General features: G+C 40.7%; 1 protein-coding gene across 1 annotated transcript in view; it reads left to right on the forward strand.

Moving 5' to 3' along the window:
- The first annotated feature begins 19,013 nt into the window (after positions 1-19,013).
- BDNF (brain derived neurotrophic factor) overlaps positions 19,014-21,177 on the forward strand; it is a 145,139-nt gene continuing 142,975 nt past the window's right edge. Inside the window, exon 1 of the mRNA XM_082270211.1 lies at positions 19,014-19,232. Coding sequence (XP_082126337.1) covers positions 19,230-19,232 — 3 coding nt within the window. The 5' untranslated portion in view covers positions 19,014-19,229. The remainder of the gene's footprint in view (positions 19,233-21,177) is intronic.

The following is a 21,177-nucleotide window of genomic DNA, read 5'->3' on the forward strand; positions in this document are numbered from 1 at the left end:
GATATTTTCTAAATAGGCCTAACCAGTGTATGCCTACCTTTTTTTCACTCTCGTTCTAACGATTGCAGTGATACCTCACATATGTGGTTTGAACACCGTTTACAAATGCGGGTGCGACTTATATATGTGTTCGCTTCTGCGCGCGAGAACGAAGGGATGGGAAGCTTTCAATTTTTTTTTTCTGATTTATTTTACTTTTTATTCTTACACTGTCCCGTTATTTTATTTTTTTATCACTTTTTTTCCTATTACAAGAAATGTAAACATCCCTTGTAATAGAAATAAGCTCTTTATTGAGAGATATGGGGTCAAAAAGACCCCAGATCCCTCATTTACCTTTAAAATAAAATAAAATTGTTTGACATTTTGTAAGGGGAAAAAAATGCTTGTTGGTTGCAGGTTGCATTGGTCCTCCAAGGTCATAGAGCCGAGTAGGGACCATCTTTCCCTCATTTGACTGCCTGCCCAGCGATCGGCCGCACCGGATCGTTTCTGGGCTGAACTAAGCTTGAATATGTCCGGGAAGCGGCGGGGGGACATCTCTTCCTATAAAAGCGTTCTTGCAGCGAATGTGCTGCTGGGATCAATTTTATCAGAAAGCCAGCCGCTTAACGAAAAAAGCAGGGGTTATGGTAGCTAGCTGCTGCCATAACGCTGGTATTTAACATCAAAACATGACTTAGATTTACCGTTAGGTGGTCAGGAAGCAGTGAAAAAAAACATCTACCTGTGTCTTTACATTTCAGCCTACTTTCCCTCCCACTGTCCATTGGGTTGCTGCTTGTCAATTTTAAAATCTGTGTTCTCTTAATTTTCAATGAGTGTATCATGGAAATTGGGAACTAGTAATTTAGGATTTGAAATGTAATATTGTTAAATATAAACTTTTATAAATTGATGTACCCAGCAATACCTTTTTTTAATATTTCCTTTTATCTAAAGCCTCATACACACGATCAGATTATCGGACTAATTTTCTTTATTTTTTTTTGCATGCTAGTCTGAAATGGAAAGTGAAGAGGTTACTTTCATACGAAAAATTCTCGTACAACAGAATTCAACTTCAGAAGTGATGTCATGTGTTGAATTGTTTTGTATGTATTCTTTCATTTCCGAGCATGCCTAGTCTTGCTTTTATGATTTTTTTCAGACGAAAACTGTACTAATTAAACGAAAATCGGATGTTGTGTTCATGTATGATAAAAAATTTTATAGCCTGCACATCCAGTTTTTTACGTACGAAAATTCGTAATCGGCTGTCGAAAGCACCATACTAACAATCCGAAAATCGGCAGATCGTTCCTCGGACTAAATTTTACTTCTCATTTTCTTATTGTGTGTATGGGCCTTTAGTCTCATACCTGAGAGGGTGGGACAACCATCTGTCATCTCTCTTCTCTTTTCTCTTTGTTGATAGAAATTGGCCAGTGACAGAGCAATTTTGCATCCCCAAAAACAGGGGCAGCCTCAGTGAAATACTGGGAAATTTTTATTCTCTGGTAAAAGCAGGCCTATTTGCTGATATTTTTTTTCCCAGACACTAAAAGGAATACCCTATTTTTTTTCATTTTTCCCTTTTTTTTTTGTAAGTGGCTCTGTCACTTTATGAAAGACAGACAGATTGATAGTGTCACAAACTATACTGGTTTATTGTATGACAACTTCACCCCTAGTGAAAAAAAATGGCATCTCAACAGTTGGAGGTCAGTGCAATGTCTATCATGTTAATTTTATGCTTGCCTACACACTCACGTGTAGACTTACAAAGATCTCTGGAGCATGTAATAGGCTGAGAGCCAATGAATCTGAACCTTTAATTTCAAATGATATTGTAGCAAGCTCTTGAACCATTTCAACCTATTCAAAATGCTTCCTAACAGGAGGTTTGAAGGGTGCTGTTCATTGACAGATGTGAACTAATGGTACACTTGCAAGGTTATACCTTCAAGCTGCAAAAATGTAGCTCTTAGACGACACTATTTTTTTGTTTTGTTTTTTCTTTTATTTTTTATTTTACAGGTATTATATATTTGCATTTTATGAACATAAAGCACTTTTTAAATTGTTTTTTTATTTGTGATTTACACATTTCACTTGTGTTGCCATATTTTCGTACTCATATTTTTACTTTTTTAATTTTCCTCAAGGAGCTATCGGTATGTTATGCAATGTATCCCTGCAGTGCTGAACTACTGTGAGAAAATCAATTACGGGATATGCCACCTAAGGCGTGTATTATTTACAAAGTATATTGACAGCACAGTTTTGTTCTAGAGCCTGAGAGAAACAGAGAAGAAATAAAATACTACCCCTAATTAGTACTGCTAAGCAAAGCATGCATACACTATATAGTAATAAATAGAAAAAAAAATGTTATTATTGCTAATATATGTTTATGTAATTTTTTACAGTAATGGCAAATGCCTACATACATTAAAAAAATGGTTTATATAAAAGTACTTTTTAGATAATTTTTTTATTTTTGTGTATATTATGTTCTTTTAACCACTTTACCACCGGAGGATTTTGCTGTCTTTTGTCCAGGCCACTTTTTGCGATTCGGCGCCGTGCGACTTTAACTGACAATTGCGCGGTCGTGCAATGCCGTACCCAAACGAAATTTATGTCTTTTTTTTCCCACAAACAGAGCTTTCTTTTGGTGGTATTTGATCACCTGTGCGATTTTTACTTTTTGCGCTATAAACAAAAAAAGAATGTTTATTTTGAAAAAATAACAATATTTTTAACATTTTTTTATATGAAATTCCCCCCAAAAAAATGTAAAAATCAAAATTTTTTTAATTTTTTGGCCAATTTGTTTTCTGCTACTTATGTTTGGTAAAAAAAATCACAATAAGCGTATTTTGATTGGTTTGCGCAAAAGTTATTGCGTTTACTAACTAAGGGAAAGATTTCTGTCATTTTTGGTGTTTTTTTTTTTTAACGAGTAATGGCGGCGATCTGCGATTTTTTTTGCGGGACTGCGACATTGCGGCGGACAGATCGGACCCTTGACTGACATTTTTGACACTTTTGGTGGTACCAGTGACATTACTACAGTAATCAGTGCTATAAATATGCACTGTTACTGTAAAAATGACACTGGCAGGGAAGGGGTTAATTTTATTGGAGAGGGAGGGGTTAATGTATGCCTGGTGCTTACTATCGTGTGTGGGGGGAGGTGACTGAGTGACACAGGGACAGATCGCATGTTCAGCTATGCTGAACCCTGCAATCTTTCACTGTTTGTCACTTAGGAGATCCGCCCGCTCTGTTTACACAAGCGGGCGGATCTCCAAACTCGATTCCCCGACGATCTGGGAAGAGCAGCGGCGATCACCGCCGCTCCTCCCCTGGCCCGACTCCCGCTGTGACTGAAAACAGCGGGAGCGTGCCTACAAGGGGAGGAGTCCAGTGACGTAGGTCTATGTCTCTGGACGGAATCGAGCCACTTTGCCGCAGTACAGTCAACGTGACTGGTCGGCAAGTGGTTAAAGTAGGTGTGAATATACAATATTATAGACACTTTCTAATACAGTTTTACCTATGCAGGCACCATAACTGCTGTTGGTTAGTTTTAGAAGGGATTTTTCTTACCTTTTTTACAAGGTTTAAAAGTCCTGCGACCAAGCATCTCTTCTTCCTGGTAGCGGGGAGCACAGGACACTGTGCAGATGCAGGCTCTACTTAAGCAGGGGCGTGTTCAAGAGGCAGGCTGTGATTTGGAAAAGGTGTATACCAGAGTCAGGCTGTGATTGGATGGAGTGAGGAAGTGGCTGAACAAATTAACCAATACAGTCATACCATGTGTCTGCAAAGTGTCCTGTATATCTGAATGGTCATCCAAAGGATGAAAACTGACCACACTAACACAGATCAGCTTTTGTGCTTTGTATGGTCAGTTTAGAACAAGATAAAAAGCAGGAACAAACAGGCAATTCAGATGGAAGAAGTACGTGAAAATGATAGAGGCATTGATTTGTAAAATACTCATATGTGAACACACACAAGGAAAACAATATGTAGGGTAACATGCACTTTGATGCAATCTCATCATTACAGACGTATTTGTGGGTATGTGTAACAAAAATAAATATTCATTAAAAAAATTGCTGATATATATATCTATACCCGAAACATAGTTTCATTTTCTGGTCCAGTGATTACCACTTTCTGGTCAGAAGGTAAATCTTCCATTAAAAACCTTGCTGGATGGTCTCTTTCACACTCACCAGCAATTTATCTCTTACATGATATGCATTTACCCTTTAGGGGGTATAAAAATTCACTTTTAAAACATCTTTTGAATGTGGCAAAAGCGTGTATACCGACTCTCTTTGGAAACAAACTACTCCTCCCATGTTTGCACGATGGCATAACAGGGTATCTGACATCCAACTTATGGAACAGTTAACTGCGTCTATATAATCAGTCCGAGAAACATTTGGAGATTTGGATTCCTTGCCGGCTATTTCTGGACTCTCAGTGAGCAGGTAATTAGAGCAAGGAGGGATGCTAGTGCTGGTAAAAAGAGCTGGGCCCTTTCCTGTTCCCTCTTCTACTTCCCAATTTAACCCCTCACCTCCCTTTCCTTTGCTTACTTTCTCATCCCCCCCGCCCCCATTTTTTTAACTTCTCTTTCATTTTTACCTAATAAACCAGTTTTTTCCCCTTAATTGGCTGTTATTAAAAAAAAACAAAAAGATCTCAACAGGGTGAAGATATTAATACCATGGTGACAAAGTTTTTATATGACTGCATACCTGTTTTTTTTTTTGTAAATTATTGCGCTAGTATCTGTTACATAACGGCTGAGCAGGATACAGGGTTCTGAGTCCAGGGGCGCCAAAAGCCAGAGTCACCTAGGTGCAGAGCACAGAATAAATGAATCGTTGTGTGTGATCGATTAGCTGCAATTTTGCTAAGACTAGTGAGCTGCTGCTGTGTGTACTTACTATCTATTGCTAGAGAGACTGAGCCCTCTAGGAATTGAACTTAGACCATCTAGTAGCCTTATTACTGCCCCCAGACTTGACTATGAGTATTCTCACATACACCAACTGTACAACTAGGCCCTGACACTAGCCTGCTGAAGAGTTAGAATTAAAGACTGTCCCTTTGTAGCTGTTACACAGAGACCTTCACCTATTGCTTATGCTAAGAGGCAGCTTTCAGCGGGCGATGTACTGTATCCTAACCATTCTCCTAGACTGTGCTCTCGACGAGTTATAGTATATGTATTCACATAGTAAGTAATGCTTACATGCACTGTTTATTGCCGACTTTGCTGATTCATGAGGTAAGCCCTGTCCAGTGGTGCATAACTCTATTCTAAGTTATCTTGGCATAATGGTTATACTGCCTAGCGGACTGTGTCTAAACCTACCTTCTGTGTGTTCATTTATGCTAAAACCACCACCATGTATTCTAATCCATACCAATACATCCATACCAATACACTAAAACTGGAATGTGCAAAATCTGGTACAGCTCTGCATAGAAACCATACAGTTTCCAGGTTTTAAAATCAAAGCTTAATTGAGCAGGCTGAGGTTAGAAGCTGATTGGCTACCATGTACACCTGCAGCAGATTCTGAGTGCTCCAGATTTAGTAAATCTCCCCACCGAGTTATTTACCACTATAAGATCTTGTGTCTTTTTGCCTGATACTAATTCACATTCAAAATAACCAAGTGGCTCCTTTGGGGTAACGCTACACAGGATTGGATGATGGAAGTCAGCAGAGCCTCACCTTATTCACCAAGTTCTGGGGACAATATCCTTGCAAAGTACCTCTTCCCTTGCAAAGGCTACAGCTTATTTGCCTTCAGCAAATCAAGCCTATTGCATTCCAAACATGTAAATTAAGGGCTTATTGAGCCCACCAGGCTTAACTTATAACTCAAATATCACTTTTGGATGGCCAAACCCTTTACACTAGGTTTACACCTTTTTCTTTAGATAGCGTTTGTGCAGGTATGGCAGCCGAATGGGCTACCTAGCCTGAGTTTCCGCACAAAAAAGTGCATGCCCTATTAAAAAACACAACTGCAGGGCAATTGCATGGTCTTTTTGGCCATGCGATTCTCCTTATGTTCCCGCACCCGCTAACGCGTTGCGTTTTTACAGGCATAGGGGTGCCATTCGGAATTAACGGCAGCCCTGTGCGCCTGCTTAGTGCAGCACATTTTCACTGCGGGTGTGGTTGCAGGTGCAGAAATTACTGCAATTCCCACACCTGCAGCCACACACATAGGTGTGAACCTTGCATTAAGAATAATCATTAAAGAATAATCCTTGACCTCCAGTCAGTAACTATGCCTAGGCTGGGATGATTGTACCAGTCTGATGTAGGCAGGAGAAAGCATTTTCTCTGTCTCCTCTCCTTCAGTGATCAGTTCAGTAATTAGATAATTACCTTAAATAATGACAAAACAATGGCAGCATTATACTTCAGGAGGGAAAGGTACTTGAATACATTGTTAAGGGATAGGAAACTACTGTGATATCTGCGAAGTGGGGATAAATACCTGTGTGTTACACTTACTTAGCATGCATGCACTTATCATGAAAGGATACTGTATATCTGATGCTAGGACCACCTAAAATAAAATTGAAGCTTAGTTGTGCTGGAAAGCAGAGTAGAACTGATCAAATGTATTTGGAGCACTCTAGGTTCTTTTCCATACGTTCCTGTTGCCCGCTTACGATAGTTATTTGAGAAAAAAATACCCAAATTCTCTACACTGTCTTTGTCTCGAGTTTTTTTCACTTTTTAACACAACACAGACCGAGGTGAAACTCAACAGATTACATCCATGCATGCGTAGTCTAAATGCCTGCATTTAGTGCTAGTTAGATAGCTTTATCATTACTTTCAATCCTACTCTCTCGGTAATTAGAGATCAATTTCACTTTATAAGAAAAAGGCAGAGGTCATCCTATTTCTGCTTATCAACAACAGTTAGCAAGAATGTGGGAATCCCTTTGGGATATATTTGTTCCCATTTCAGAGGGGGGTGGGGGGGATTAAATGCAGCCTAATGATTTTGACTACCAGCACAAAGTAATTTAATCCTGCTGCTCCATCCCAATGAGCTGCACCATTATCTTCTAGTACTCACCTGTTCTGGTGGCAGGAAGACATTGATTCCTAATATACCTTTCCTATAATTCTACGATTCTTTTCTATAATTCAACATAAACTTTGTCTAACAATTGCACAAATGCTGCAAACTATTTTTATAAAAATGTCTCCATTAATCTTTATAAGCATGACTCTAAGAAAAGCCCCTGCAGTCTTGCCAAGCAAGAGTCCAAGTGTTTCAGAACCTTCTTTGGTCCCTTCCACAAGGTGAAGTAGCAAAGTCCTTGAAACTCAAGCCATTCTATGTAATTGTTGATGCCTACAAAGCATTCTACAAACTCCTGGTGCTGCAGCCTCCTATTGTTTGAAGAATGCTCTATGCTAGAGCGGTACAGGTATAGGTATTGAGAGTTATAGTAAATGTAATGGATGGATTTATGGATTTTTCACTAACTTACAATAGCCCACCACCAAAGTCTCTTCACTTCCTCCACTGCACCTTTTTGGTTGAGTATCTCAGGCAGGTGTCCTGATAATGACAAAAAAGAACCATGTCCCTGTAATGTGTATTGAAATGGTTACTTGTAGTCTTCATTGGAATCCAACTTGACAGGGTAAGGCAGGAGCAAAATCGTAAGACAGTGACAGAATGTTGATAATATCTAACAGAAAGTGCCAGAACAAAGACCTTTATGGCAGGATCTCCAAATAATTATTAATACTAGCTGCAGACTTAAAAATAAAGAAGATAAAGAACATTTGAAATAACATTAACATGCTAAAGCTTATATGAGGTTTTAGTGAATGGAATTACAAATACTTTTATTACTTTGTGAATCATCAGCCTAGAATTATACACATCAGTAAAGACAGGAAAACCGAAGTACCTATCTGCATACTTGTTTTGAGTCAGTGAATCAAAGTACTGAATACAGAATCTCTGTGTATCTTTTCAGGTAGGGTAACTCAACTTTCGTGGGGAAAAAATAGCAAATAAAGAAAAAATAATATAGCGTGTTCCAGCCCTCAAATTTTCCACTCACCTGCTCGCATTTTGTGAGTGGAAAATGATTGAGGGCAAGCGTGGGGCTGCCTTGGGAGCCGTTCTCCCAGTGATTGCCCAGGGGATGAGAGAGGAGAGGAAGAGGAAAGCCACATCACAGAGCGGGGATTGCCCTGCTGTAACAGCTTTAATTTGAAAAAATAATATAGCCTGTTCCAGCCCTCAAATTTTCCACTCACCTGCTCGCATTTTGTGAGTGGAAAATGATTGAGGGCAAGCGTGGAGCTGCCTTGGGAGCCGTTCTCCCAGTGATTGCCCAGGGGATGAGAGAGGAGAGGAAGAGGAAAGCCACATCACAGAGCGGGGATTGCCCTGCTGTAACAGCTTTAATTTGAATTGCCGGGCGCTCACTATCATACACAGCACCGCCTCCTGGCCCGGCTCCTTTGATACACAGAACACCGGTCCAATGCCGGGACGTGTGACATCTATCATAGGAGCCAATCCAAGAGGCTGGACTGTGTGGGATGATGGCGAGCGCCCAGCAATTCAAATGAAAGCTGTTACAGCAGGGCAATCCCTGCTCTGTGATTATCCTGCCGGCTTTCCTCTTTTTCTTCTCTATTTTCCCCTGCACTGGTTCAGCTGCATTGATGGGCACAGTTGAGGCTGCATTGACGGGGCACAGGTGAGGATGCGTTCATGGGCACAGGTGAGGCTTCATTAATGGACACAGGGGAGGCTTCATTGAGGGGCACATGTTAGGCTGCATTGATGGGCACTGACCAGGCTGCATTAATGGGCACATGTGAGGTTGCATTGATGGGCACAGATGAGGTTGCATTGATGGGCACAGGTGAGGCTGCATTCATGAGCACTGGTGAAGAGGCATTGATGGGCACTAATGAGGCTGCATTGATGGGCACAGGTGAAGTTGCATTGATGGGCAGTGGTGAGGCGGTACTGATAAGCTTCTCTGATGATGCTGAACTGATGGGCACTGATAGGCTGCATTGATGGGCACTGATGAGGCTGCACTGATGGGCACTGATAACGTTTTTATTAATATTTATTTTTGTAACTTCTGCATTCATGCAAAAACATTTAACAGTGTAATTTTATGAGATAAATTATGAGGACATGTTTAAGGGTAGAATTAGGGGCGGATCAGAGTAGGTGTTTGGTAGGAGAACAGGTGGCAAGTAACCCTTAAGGCCTGGCTAGTAGAAAAAAACATTCCCTTCTGGGTGATCTCTGTACATTGCAAGGATTAACAAACTTTGTTGCAGATTCCTACTTTTTAATTTAATTACAATATGACTTGTGTCGCAATTGTATACGCCAGGGTTCTAGCTACTGAGCTACTAGCCAGGCACAGCCAATGACTGATCACTACACTGACTCGCTGCCAGTACCATATAATCTCTGTGACCCATCACAGCAGATCACATGACAATTGTAAATAATGGATCGCTTCCTTTCATGAAATTCATTGTATACAATTGTGTTGCCAGGGCCAATCACAGCCCATCTGTAACATGTGATTAGTTTTGGCCAATCACAGCTTATCACAACAAAAGTCACTGAATTAATCAGTTTCATTCAGTTAAAATGGTTGCTTATACCAATGAAATTCGCTGGTATAAGCAATTATAATGTTTAAAAAAAAATAAAAAATCCTGATCACTTCCCTGAAGTAGTACAATGTTACTGTAGTAAGATTGTATTGCTTTGGTCACAGTATGTTAAAAAAAAAAAAAAAACGCAAAAAATGTAATAAAAGAAAAAAAGTAGAAAAATTGAAAAAAAATTGTTACTTTTTTTGTTTTGTTTTTTTTTACATACTGTCACCAGTCAGTGTCCCTGATCACTGCCACAGCAGTTATTAGATAATGCTATACTGCACTGGTGACAGTCTGTAAAACAAAAGAAAAAAAATAGTAATTTTCTTTTTAATTTCTTTATTTTTCAAAAAACTGTGACAAAAATTACAACTTCAAAAAACTTGCCATGACTCTTACTAAATACCTTGGACTGTCTGCTTTCCAAAAATAGGTAATTTCGGGGGAATTTGTACTGTCCTGGCATTTTTGGGCCTCAAGAAATGAGATAGTATGTCAGTACATCAGGGTTGATCAAATTTCCTATATATATATATATATACACACACAGTAGTTTGTGGACTTTCCAACTTTCCTACAGACTAAATAATAAACACTAAGGCCCCGTTCACACTGGGGCGATCCGACTTCCCAGGGCGACCTCCGAGGTCGCGGTGCGAGCAGCGCGCCGCGACCTTGGAGCGGCCGGCACGGACTTCATAACATTGAAGTCTATGACGGTCGTTCCCAGTCGCCCCAAAGAAGCTCCGGACCCTTTTTCTAAGTCAGAGCGACTTGTGTCGCTCCTATTAGAACGGGTCCGCAGCTTCCCTATGGGAGGCGACCTACGGCGACCTGTGAGGCGACCAGGTCGCCTCACAGGTCGCCCCAGTGTGAACGGGGACTTATTTGGGTTATTTTCACAAAGGAAATGTAGCAGAATACACTTTTTTAACTAAATATATATGAAAAAAAAAGTATTTATTTGCAAATTTTCTAACAGAAAAAAAGAAAAACGTGTTGTTTATTTTTCAAAATTTTCAATCTTTTTTCATTTATTTAACAAGAAATAAAAAAAACCCAGTGGTGATTAAATACCACAAAAATAAATCTCTATTTGTATGAAAAAAATAATAAAAAAATCCTATGGGTACAGTGTTGCATGACCATGCATTGGTCATTTAAAGTGTGATAGCACTGAAAGTTGAAATTGGCCTAGGCAGGAAGGGGGTAAATGTACCCGGTATTGACGTGGTTAAACTTTTAAACACTTCCCACTTTAGATCCATTGTGGGCTTTACTTGAAAATTTCTAGAGAAGGGTTGGCAACCTGTCGATCCACCCATCTTTGTGGGTAGGTGATGAGTAGACCGTGATCCTTCCTTGCTAACCTCTGGAACCTAGACAGAAGGGGCAGTGGGGGCAACATTTCCTGGTACAGATCAACTGTATTTTCCTCCTGCAGCCGCTAAAAGTTGCCTCTCCTCCTCTCCCTCCCACCAGCATTCAGCTGGTGCAGGAGGAAAGAAGATTGGTACCAGTAAATGACACTCCCGCCACCCTTCCTGTCCCTGTTCCTCTTCTTTCAGGTGCCCAGCCTCCCTTGTTCTGACCTGATCCCCCTCCCTCCGCATGCAGCACTGTTGGCTTTCTTTCACTCCTTTCCTGCCAGCTGCTGCAGGAAATCGTTTCAGGATAGAGAGCAGGGGAAGGGCCCAGAAATTATATCATTTTCCAGCCCCTTCCTTTTCTTAATGAACAGAGTGAGTAATCGATGCTAATCACTCAATGTGTTCATTCATCATAACCAAAGCATAGTAAACTGTTTTTACTATGCTTCAGTTTGTGCATGAACAGGAAGCTTATCAGCACAGAGCACTTCCCACTTATTCACTGTCCAGTGCCGCTGAGGCTGCAGAGGAAGTGACTGGACAATCTCTGCTTCAGCCCCTTTCTCTTTCTCAAAAGTGAGACATCAGGTGTCTGTTTAGACTTCTGAAACTTCACCAAAGCCCCCCAAGAGGGCTCCTAACAAAATTGTAAAAATAAAAATAGTAATAATAATTATATATCAAATAGTGAAAATTTTCTGTTAAAGAGAACACTTATTTATGGTAATGGTGTCTTATGCCTTATGAGTGGTATGAGTGGTACGGTACGGTTCGGTTCAGTATGGTACGGTTCGGAATGGTACACCTTGCGTTTCCACTGTCAATAGTACCCTTTCATGATAGGCGTGGTGTAGCAGGAAAGCTGTGATAGACGATTCTCTGTCAACCAAAGTTCTGCAGAGTGTAGCTTCACCCTGTTGGTACGGTACTAATGTGCTTGGTACCCCAACGAAAGGGTCCCAAAAAAGTGGTACGGTACAGTTCGGAATAAGGGTACCATTCACAATGGAAATGGCATAAATAGCGTACCGTACCGAACCGTACCAGAAAGCTCAGTGGAAACGAGCCATAAGCAGTTAGCCAAAAATGTACCTTTTCCTTCTGAAATTCCTCCTGAAAAAAGCAATGACATTCCTGGTATGTGAGTGTGCTTCAGCCTCATAGCTTTATATCTGCAGTGTGAGATATAAGGCACTGCTGCCTCTGACTATTAGTTTCAAGAGATGTGTAGTAAGATTTGGCAATCCCATTACTGTGCTGCTCTCAATTTTCTTCTTGTTGCAGGCCCTGACATGGGAAAGCAAAATCCTGCTTCCACCAAAGACATAGTGCAGAACAAAGCAAGGCAAGCCAGTTTTGGGGGAAAGATGAACTGCAGAGAGACCACAGGCAACACTGGTGACTAGCCCTTTGCCCTCTGCCCCATTTTGGGCACAGTTTCCTTTAAGAAAAAAATGTTACTTTATCTTGTTGGTTGATTGCTACATGTCCAAGCACTCTTTTATTACATGGTTGTTATATGACGTCCTTCAGGTGCACCGCTCATACATGCCCCCGATGATGTAGGCCCTTTACCCTATGATCAGCTGTGTCCAATCACAGCCAATCACATGAAAACAAAGGTCGGTTATCAGCATTTCCTTTCCTCAGTGCTTTCAGTCTCTGAAGAAAAAAAAGCCCTGATTATCTGTGCAGTCACATCAGTGCATAATATCGGTGTCCATCAGTGCAACCTATCAGTGCCCATTAGTTCAGCATATCAGTGAACATTAGTGCAGCCTCATCAGCGCACATCAGTGAAGGAGAAAAACTATAGGGAAAAGGAAAGACCCCAAAAGTAGCCCACAATGGGATACTCAAGGGAAGTAGTTGAAAAGGAGGACCAAATACAGTGTAGATTGAAAAACATTATTCTTTATTAAAAAATAAAATACACATTAGAACAGGATAAACTCCCAGACACCTATAAAAACCACACAGACAACATTGATACATACAAGGCATTCATACGGGCCCCATTCACTCCAAAGTGTGTGTCACCGGTGCACTGCCTCCAGTCCTGTAATACTAATGAATTAATGTGATAAATTAGACCACCACAAGGTTTGGGAAGGTCCACATTATTATGGAATTATTTCCTCAGGTGTTACAGTCCAGGAATAGACACAAGTGGTCAAATTCAGATTGTATGGAAGCTAGAGAATTGACTCCAAACCAGTTCCGGTAACAAGAGACTGTGGCTGAATAGTCACATTGAGTCGTGTATGACCGCTGGTGTGCTTATCAATGAAAGTATTTCAGTTGTGACTTCTGATGGTAAAATTTCTCAGTCACCTCACACAAGTGACTAGTCAGCTATCTCAGACCCACAGAGCAAGATATGTGGCACCTTAATACCAAGTTCCGCTTATGTTGGATATTAAAACACTCCTGGTAGCAAGTGCAGTGATTTTCAGTTCAAAAGTATACCCGGGTCACATAAATGAAGGTTTATGGAGGATAAGATAATCTAAGGGAGCCAAAAGGCGTCTCATCACTCTTCTAAGCCGGTAGGTATACTCCTTCCACCTTGTATTCCAAGATAGGTATGGCTCACGGCTAAGGTATAGGTGCTGGATAAAGAAGCATCAACAGGGTCATTGTAACAGGCACACCAGGGACACCAATCCAAAATCATCAACACTCCTGTGTAGTCCGTGGTCGGCGTCTAACATAAGCCGGAACTAGCTGGATTAGCTGGTGGAACGCATATTGGAGCGCAGAGACCGGTGCGCTTCTGATGTCAACTCGTTTTGCATACGCCACGTATGCTTCTTCAGGAGAAAAACTACTTATTTACAACATTCTATAAAAGAAACTAAGAAAAACATTTATTTTTTCAAAATTTTTGGTCTTTTTTCATTTGTTTAGCAAAAATAAAAAACCCTGTGGTGATTAAATACCACCAAAAGAAAGCTCTGTCTATTTCCAAAAAAATGATAAAACTTTCATATGGGTACAGTGTTGCATGGTCACGCAATTGTCATTCAAACTGTGACAGCACTGAAAGCTGAAAATTGTCGGGGTGGGAAACGGGTGAAAGTGCCCTGTATTGAAGTGGTTAAGCCCTGAATACTAAAGGCTTTTAAAAGAAGTTACCCAGCATCTAATTTTCCTAACATACATGTTGTTGGTTTGTAACCTCAACAAATTCATCCTATTGGTGTTGTGCAATACACAATACCCTTGCAAGAAGGAAAGTGCAAAGAGAACCAATGTGATCTCAGGAAAGTGAATCATGTTTGGTTACTATTAGTTACTATACTACTTCTTGTACTATTTATTGCATAAATCTGACCTCAGTGTCTAAGCACACCTGACCTCAGTAGAACAAAAAATATGGTAAAACAAAAAAAGAAAGATTGCACGTTATGTTCAAGAAATTATTGCAGGACAAGATTTCAGAACTGGTAAAAAAAATCTTATAAAACATAAAATTTAAAAAAAAATCAAGCACTGTAAATTTTAGAGGAAAAGTAGCAGGTTATATGCCCACTAGAGCTACGGAAACTAGGGCACTGGTGAAGCTATTGATCACATTTCACCAATCACATTTCATCTTTAACTCTCTTTGAAAAAAAAAGCAAAGAATGCAATTTGAGGCAAACATCAACAGTCACACTTCTGTCAATTGATTATTATTCAACGCCAGAAAACTTTATAAATTCGAATTAGTTAACACATTTTACTTTAACTTATTTTAACCTGTGTTGGATATATGGAATGTTGATCTGACTGGTTGATAATAATAATAGCCATAATTTCCTTTTCTTCAGCATGTAAACCAAAATCTATTTTTCTGTATAAGTGGCACCATGTCTGCTGTCCAGTTCTGGGCACCGGTCCTCAGGAAGGATGTGCTGGAACTGGAAAGAGTCCAGAGAAGGGCAACAAAAATAATTAAGGTAATGGAGGACACCAGCTATGAGGAAAGACTACAAGCACTGAACCTATTCTCTCTGGAGAAGAGACGATTGAGGGGGGATATGATATCAATGTACAAATACTGTACTGGCGACCCTAGCATAAGGAACAAACTTTTCTGAGAAAGGGAATACAATAAGACACGTGGCCACTCACTAAAACTAGAGGAAAAACGGTTTAACCTTAAAATACGTAGGGGGTTCTTTACTGTCAGAGCAGTAAGGATGTGGAATTCTCTTCCACAAGCAGTCATATCAGCAAGCAGGGAGCATCGATAGTTTAAAAAAACTATTAGATAGGTACCTTAAAGACCACAACATACAGGGGTTACAATGTACAGTTAACAGCAAACACACACACACATCATAGGTTGAACTGGATGAACTGATGTCTTTTTTCAACCTCACAAACTATGTAACTATATGTCTCACTGTATACAGTTTTTTAATATTCTTGGGAATTTGTTGCAAACTTTCTCACCTGGAGATCCTGCCTGTAACAGCACTTTGCATTGCATTCTGAAAACACAAAACCACTGCCTCACAAATAGCATCAGCATTGGTGGCCTGACCTGAAAGCTTATCTATTAGCTATAAGTTTCCTCAACCCCCCAAGGATTAAATGCTTGTTTATACATTGGGGAGTGCAAAAAACAGTTTTGCATATTTGATCCTGGAGGCTCTTCCCAGGCTATAAGACAAGTCCCTGTCCCCTCACCTTCCCTATGCCCCAAATGCTCACAGATCCTGTGATGTCACCAAGTCCAATGCAGAGCCCATAGCTTTGCACTGGACATGAGTACTCAATGGGACAGTCCACTCCTGAAACATAGGGGGTAGAAGAGAGCATTGACTGCTGGGGGAGCAGAGTATCACATAAGTAAAACTGCTTTAACTAAGCTTTTCCAAAATGCAGTTACTTATAAACTGCAGGCTATCTCCGAAACAATAAAAAAACAAAGACTTCAGCAGCTGCACACAACAGCATCTATTACACTCCCCCTGACCTGATCATGTCAAAGAATGCATTGTGTTCCCCAACTATCATACCTAGTGGTGTTCTTCACATAGATGAAAGTCCCTTAACCATACCTCTATCTTCCAATGCCAAATAATTATATTGTGCCATACTGTAGTATTCACTCTTATCCCTTCACCCACACATTTCACTGTTGCACACTCGTTCCATCAGTCAGCAGCTGCAGACGTTTTATGAAGCACTTGTTGCTTCTCATGCTATAAACTGATCTGTATGCAGTAACATTTCGCTTGAGTGTAAAAGCCTGAATGTCTACACAGTGCATCATTGCACTGCATTGAATCTGTATATGGTTACAGCTGAATCAAGATTAATCAGTCTCTGTGAATAAGACAGGAAAGCACAGATGTTCCTGCTATATTACACCCCCTCTGTAGAGCCTTAGGCATATCCTGTAAACTATATCTTTATAAACATCGTGTTTTGGCATTGGAATTGTACAGTCAGAGAACAGTCTGACAGATGTACACCTGTCAAAATTAGGCCTGCCCACTAATAGGGTTATATCCCTCCCCGGTGAAATGTCTACTCATTTTCAGGAAATCACTTTCCCCCTTAAAAGCCTAATTTAACACCCATGTATCCATTCCCATAAATATCTGGTCATCAGTATGCCATCTTTGCATGGAGTATATATATATATATATATATATATATATATATATATATATATATATATATATATATATATATATATATATATATATCTGTGGTAACACACATGTGTGTGTTATTATATCTGTAGTAAGACCCAGCATGTCTGAAGCCTGATCTTTATGCTGAGAAGTAGTAGTGCCACTGACCATCTAAGTCCAGTCTACACACTGTTCCACACTGTTCCAATAGTCTATAATGGCCCAGTAGAGTTAGAAGAGAGAAGAAGTCCTGGTACTCAGAGCATGCATTAATGTCACCACCACACCAATAATTTCTGCAATTTTTAACACAATCGAACATTTGAATCTCTTAGACAGTGGAGGTGAGAACTGAAACCTATACTCAAGCCAGCCTCTGTAGGGAGTAATGCATTTTCCACAGGGTCAATATTAACCACTTCCCGCAGACCGACTTACCTGTACAATCGCTTGCAGAAGTGGCTGTACCGGGATGATGCCCACAGCTACAGACATCAAGCTGGTACCATTTTTTAGAGCCGACGGTCAGCTTTCAGGAGATAACAGTCGATGCGGCTCAGCAGCCGCTCGGCCATTATCCCAGCAAGCAGGAGGGGACACCCCCCCTCCAGCTGCCTTCCACGGCTTTGCCCGGGTCTCCCGTCCCACCAGGAGACCCAGGCAACCAGCTGCCACGTCCGCCAGCTGGTTGGAGTCCTGAACAAAGCCGGATTCGGCTGTGATCGGGTCCCCAATGTAGTAACCCGGAAACTACGTCACAACGTCACTTCAAGTTTACTCGGCTGCTAACGGCGCCAATGAAAAAAAACTGTCAGTATTCAAAAATGGCGATTTTGGCATTATGAATATTTTGAAATGCAGTGAAGGGGTCAGGGATCCCTTAATAAAGAGTACCTGTCACTGCCTATTACGGTCACAAGGGATGTTTACATTGCTTGTGGCAGCAAGAAAAGTGATCAGATATTTTTTTTTTTTTAAAACAGTGCTAAAAATAAAAAATTAAATAAAATAAATAGGAAAAAAATGTAAAACTCCCCTGTCGTCGTGAGCTCGCGTGCGAAAGAAAACGCATGCATAAGTCGTGCCCGCAAATTAAAACGGAGCTCCAACTACACATGTGAGGTATCACCACCATCGCAAGAGTGAGTGCAGTAATTCTAGAAAAAGACCTCCTCTGTAACTCTAAACTGTTACCATTAAAAAATGTTCAAGCGTTGCCTATGGAGATTTTTAAGTACCTTAGTTTGTCGTCATTCCACGAGTGTGCGCAATTTTTAAAGCGTAACATGTTAGGTATCTATTTAGTCGGCGTGACATAATTTTTCACAAAATACAAAAAATGGGCTGACTTTACTGTTTAGTTTTTTTTATAAAATGCAGTGAAATGTATTTTATCCCAAAAAATTGGGTTTGAAAGACCGCTGCACAAATACCGCGTGACAAAAAATATTGTGATGACCGCCATTTTATTCTCCATAGTCTTTGCTAAAAAAATATATATCTATATCTATCTATCTATCTATCTATCGATCGATCGATCGATCGATCGATAGATAGATAGATAGATAGATAGATAGATAGATAGATAGATAGATAGATAGATAGATAGATAGATAGATAGATAGATAGATAGAATGTTTGGGGGTTCTAAGTATTTTCCCAGCAAAAAAAATACTGATTTTAACTCCTGAACAACATGTGTCAGAAATAGGCTTGGTCCTTAAGTGGTTAAGGAGAAAGATAACTTTTGGCTTATGTGCAAGGCATGTATTTCTTTTCTCTTCTGTATCTATCTGCTCTGTAGTCTTCATTGTGATAGCTCCCAACGATTCAAACTTTCCAAGCTGCTCTATTCGTTAGGCATAGTTCACAGAACTCGATGTGCAACAGGTCCCTTTGCTACTCCAGTACTGCAAATGGCTATTGACAAAAGCAAACTCAGTCTTACCTGCAAGCTTGGACAAAATCCCAGGACTCAGATCAGCTTGCCAAAAGGAAAGAAAATAGAAAATCCCCCAGTTGTGAGTCAAGTTTCATTAAATAAATGATGTTTGAATGAAGTTTAACAGCAGATCGTCCCGGATAAGTTGTACCAGCTGGGCAAGCTGCAATAATTTACTGGGTTGGACAGCTCTCTTAGGTGTTCTAGTTTGTAATTTAGCAGTCCCTCATAAACTCCATTATTGATTGGGATCACCTGTGATCTGGGGGTAGGGGGTTGGTTTTTGGGAGGGGGGGGGGACAACATGCTAGTCTGTTAGGGCATTGCTTAAAGCTATGGGTTCAAAAAATTCCTAGCCAGTTGCCTTCTGTCTTCTGTAGTCACCAAGGTGGTTGAGAGTTTAAGCTTGCGGATATTAGATTCATAAGTCACACCAAGTGGTGGGCGATCCACTGAGCAAAGCAGAAGTCCTCACATGATGACTTCAAACAAGAGACATTACCTTCCAGCATCTGTTGGAGAGACTGGATTTTAAGACACTTGTGTCTCCAGGACAGCAAAATAGAACAATGGTAAGTGACAACACTCTATTCTTTATTGGAAGAAAATGATAAATTTACTTGCTTTGGAAGAGATAGGCAATTGCTGTTTTCCCATTCTGTACTCTTTACATTTTATATATCTTCTATGTATTAACCCCCCTCCCCTTTTACTCAGGCCACCGGTCTGTGCTACTAGAGAACTTTAATGGAAATGCTATGATTTAAGTCTGCGATTACAGGCTGCGTATTGCAAACTTGGAGCTAGCAGATGCTATTTCACAGTGTGTGTGTGTGTGAGAGAGAGAGAGAGAGAGAGCACTGAGCTAGGTACCTGTTATCCCTCATAGCGCAGCTCATAATCATCAGATGGGAGCACATTGGAGTGCCAGTGCTTGGGATCAGCAAGTCGGATAGCTCCTTAGCTTAGGAATTGTGACTTTTTTTTTTTTTTTTTGCCTGTCTAGGAAAGGACTGGAGTGGCTTCTTGATACCTGCTGACCAAGTTCATAGGTGTCAATGGGAAGACAAAAAAATAAAAAATAAGGGGGTAATTGCTTTTGCCTATGGGTCCACACGACATGTGATCACCCTGTAAACGGGACGGGTTTGGCAAGGTAACATTCACGTGACACAGCGTGGGTATGGACCAGTTGCTAAATAAAATATTGGTAGCCCCCCATTTTTTGGCTTTTTTTCAGCACCTTTGGGACAGCGCTGGCGTTTTCAGCACCCTGGACAGCGCCGGCGGTTTCAGCACCTTGGACAGCGCTTGTCGCTTTCAGCACCTTGGACAGCGCCGTCGCTTTATTCAGCACCTTGGACAGCGGCTGTTGGCTGAGAAGTGCTGAGGAGGGGAGACTCCTTATCTCCGCCTGATTCTGTCTCTGGTGCTCTCTCCCCTTAGCATCTCTTTTTATTCTTTCCTCCATCCAAGCTGCCTCTTGACACATGGATGCAACTTAAATTTTTTTTTTTTTATTTTATTTCTCCCTCCTGAAGCGCATTAAAGTTGGACCACGTTAAGCTGGACTCACCATAGTGTTAAGTTTAGGGAATGGCTATGTGGACGTGCTTGTATGCAGTGATTCTTGTGTTAGCTTGCTATAAGGTAAGCAGGGGGTTAGATCTTGTGCTGAGATGCCTCTCTCTTTTTTTTTTTATTGTATTTTTTTTTTTGTGTTTCCTCTATTAGCCCATCTTCTGTGCCAATTAGCGTCCGTTAATTACCCCCTTCATTTGTACCGGTTGTCTTTCATGCATTGTGTAATTAAATTGCCTGAGTCTACCATTAAACGCTTGGTTGGTGTGTTATTTAACAAGAGGCAGACCTAGGAAAATCAATTATTTAAATTATTTCCACACAGGAGTCAGGGAGAAAAAAAAAAAAAACCCCATATGGCAATGCAAGCTTTGATTAAGGAGGTTCAGCCTTGCCTTTCAATCTCTCGAGGTAGCGTTGTGGCTAATAATAAAATAGTGCAGTGCTGCTAAAAATAAAATTTGGAAGTCAGCATTTTTTTACGCAAATCACAGGTAAGCCTCTGGGTCCCAAGATGTTAAGGAGGGTGCATGGTACCGTTCGCTGTTCATCCTCCTATTGCCTCCCTGCCTACAGCACAGCTCTGCATCTTTCAGTAGCTAAAGGGTTTCCAGCCAAGGCAGAGGAGATGCCTTAACCCCTTGGGTGCCTGATAGGCTATGACAGGCAATTGCCTCAGTGATGCAGAGGTTAACTCATTCTTGGATTTACGTTACAGGCTTTGTGATCCAGAAGTGTAAGGTAATCTAGAAGGGGAAGGGGGAGGCAAAGGGTGGGTGGGGAAGAGACCTATTGTATCAAGCTTAAAAAAAAAAGCTCAGTGTTGCTTGTAAGGGGAAACACCACTACCTCACTGGGAAATTAAGATGTTAAGAATCGTGTAGGCGTGTCATAGAGGTTTAAACCTAAATCAGATACCTGATCGATTCACACTCT

This window comes from Pelophylax lessonae, assembly GCF_965119305.1.
Source record: "Pelophylax lessonae genome assembly, chromosome: 10".
NCBI lineage: Eukaryota > Metazoa > Chordata > Amphibia > Anura > Ranidae > Pelophylax > Pelophylax lessonae.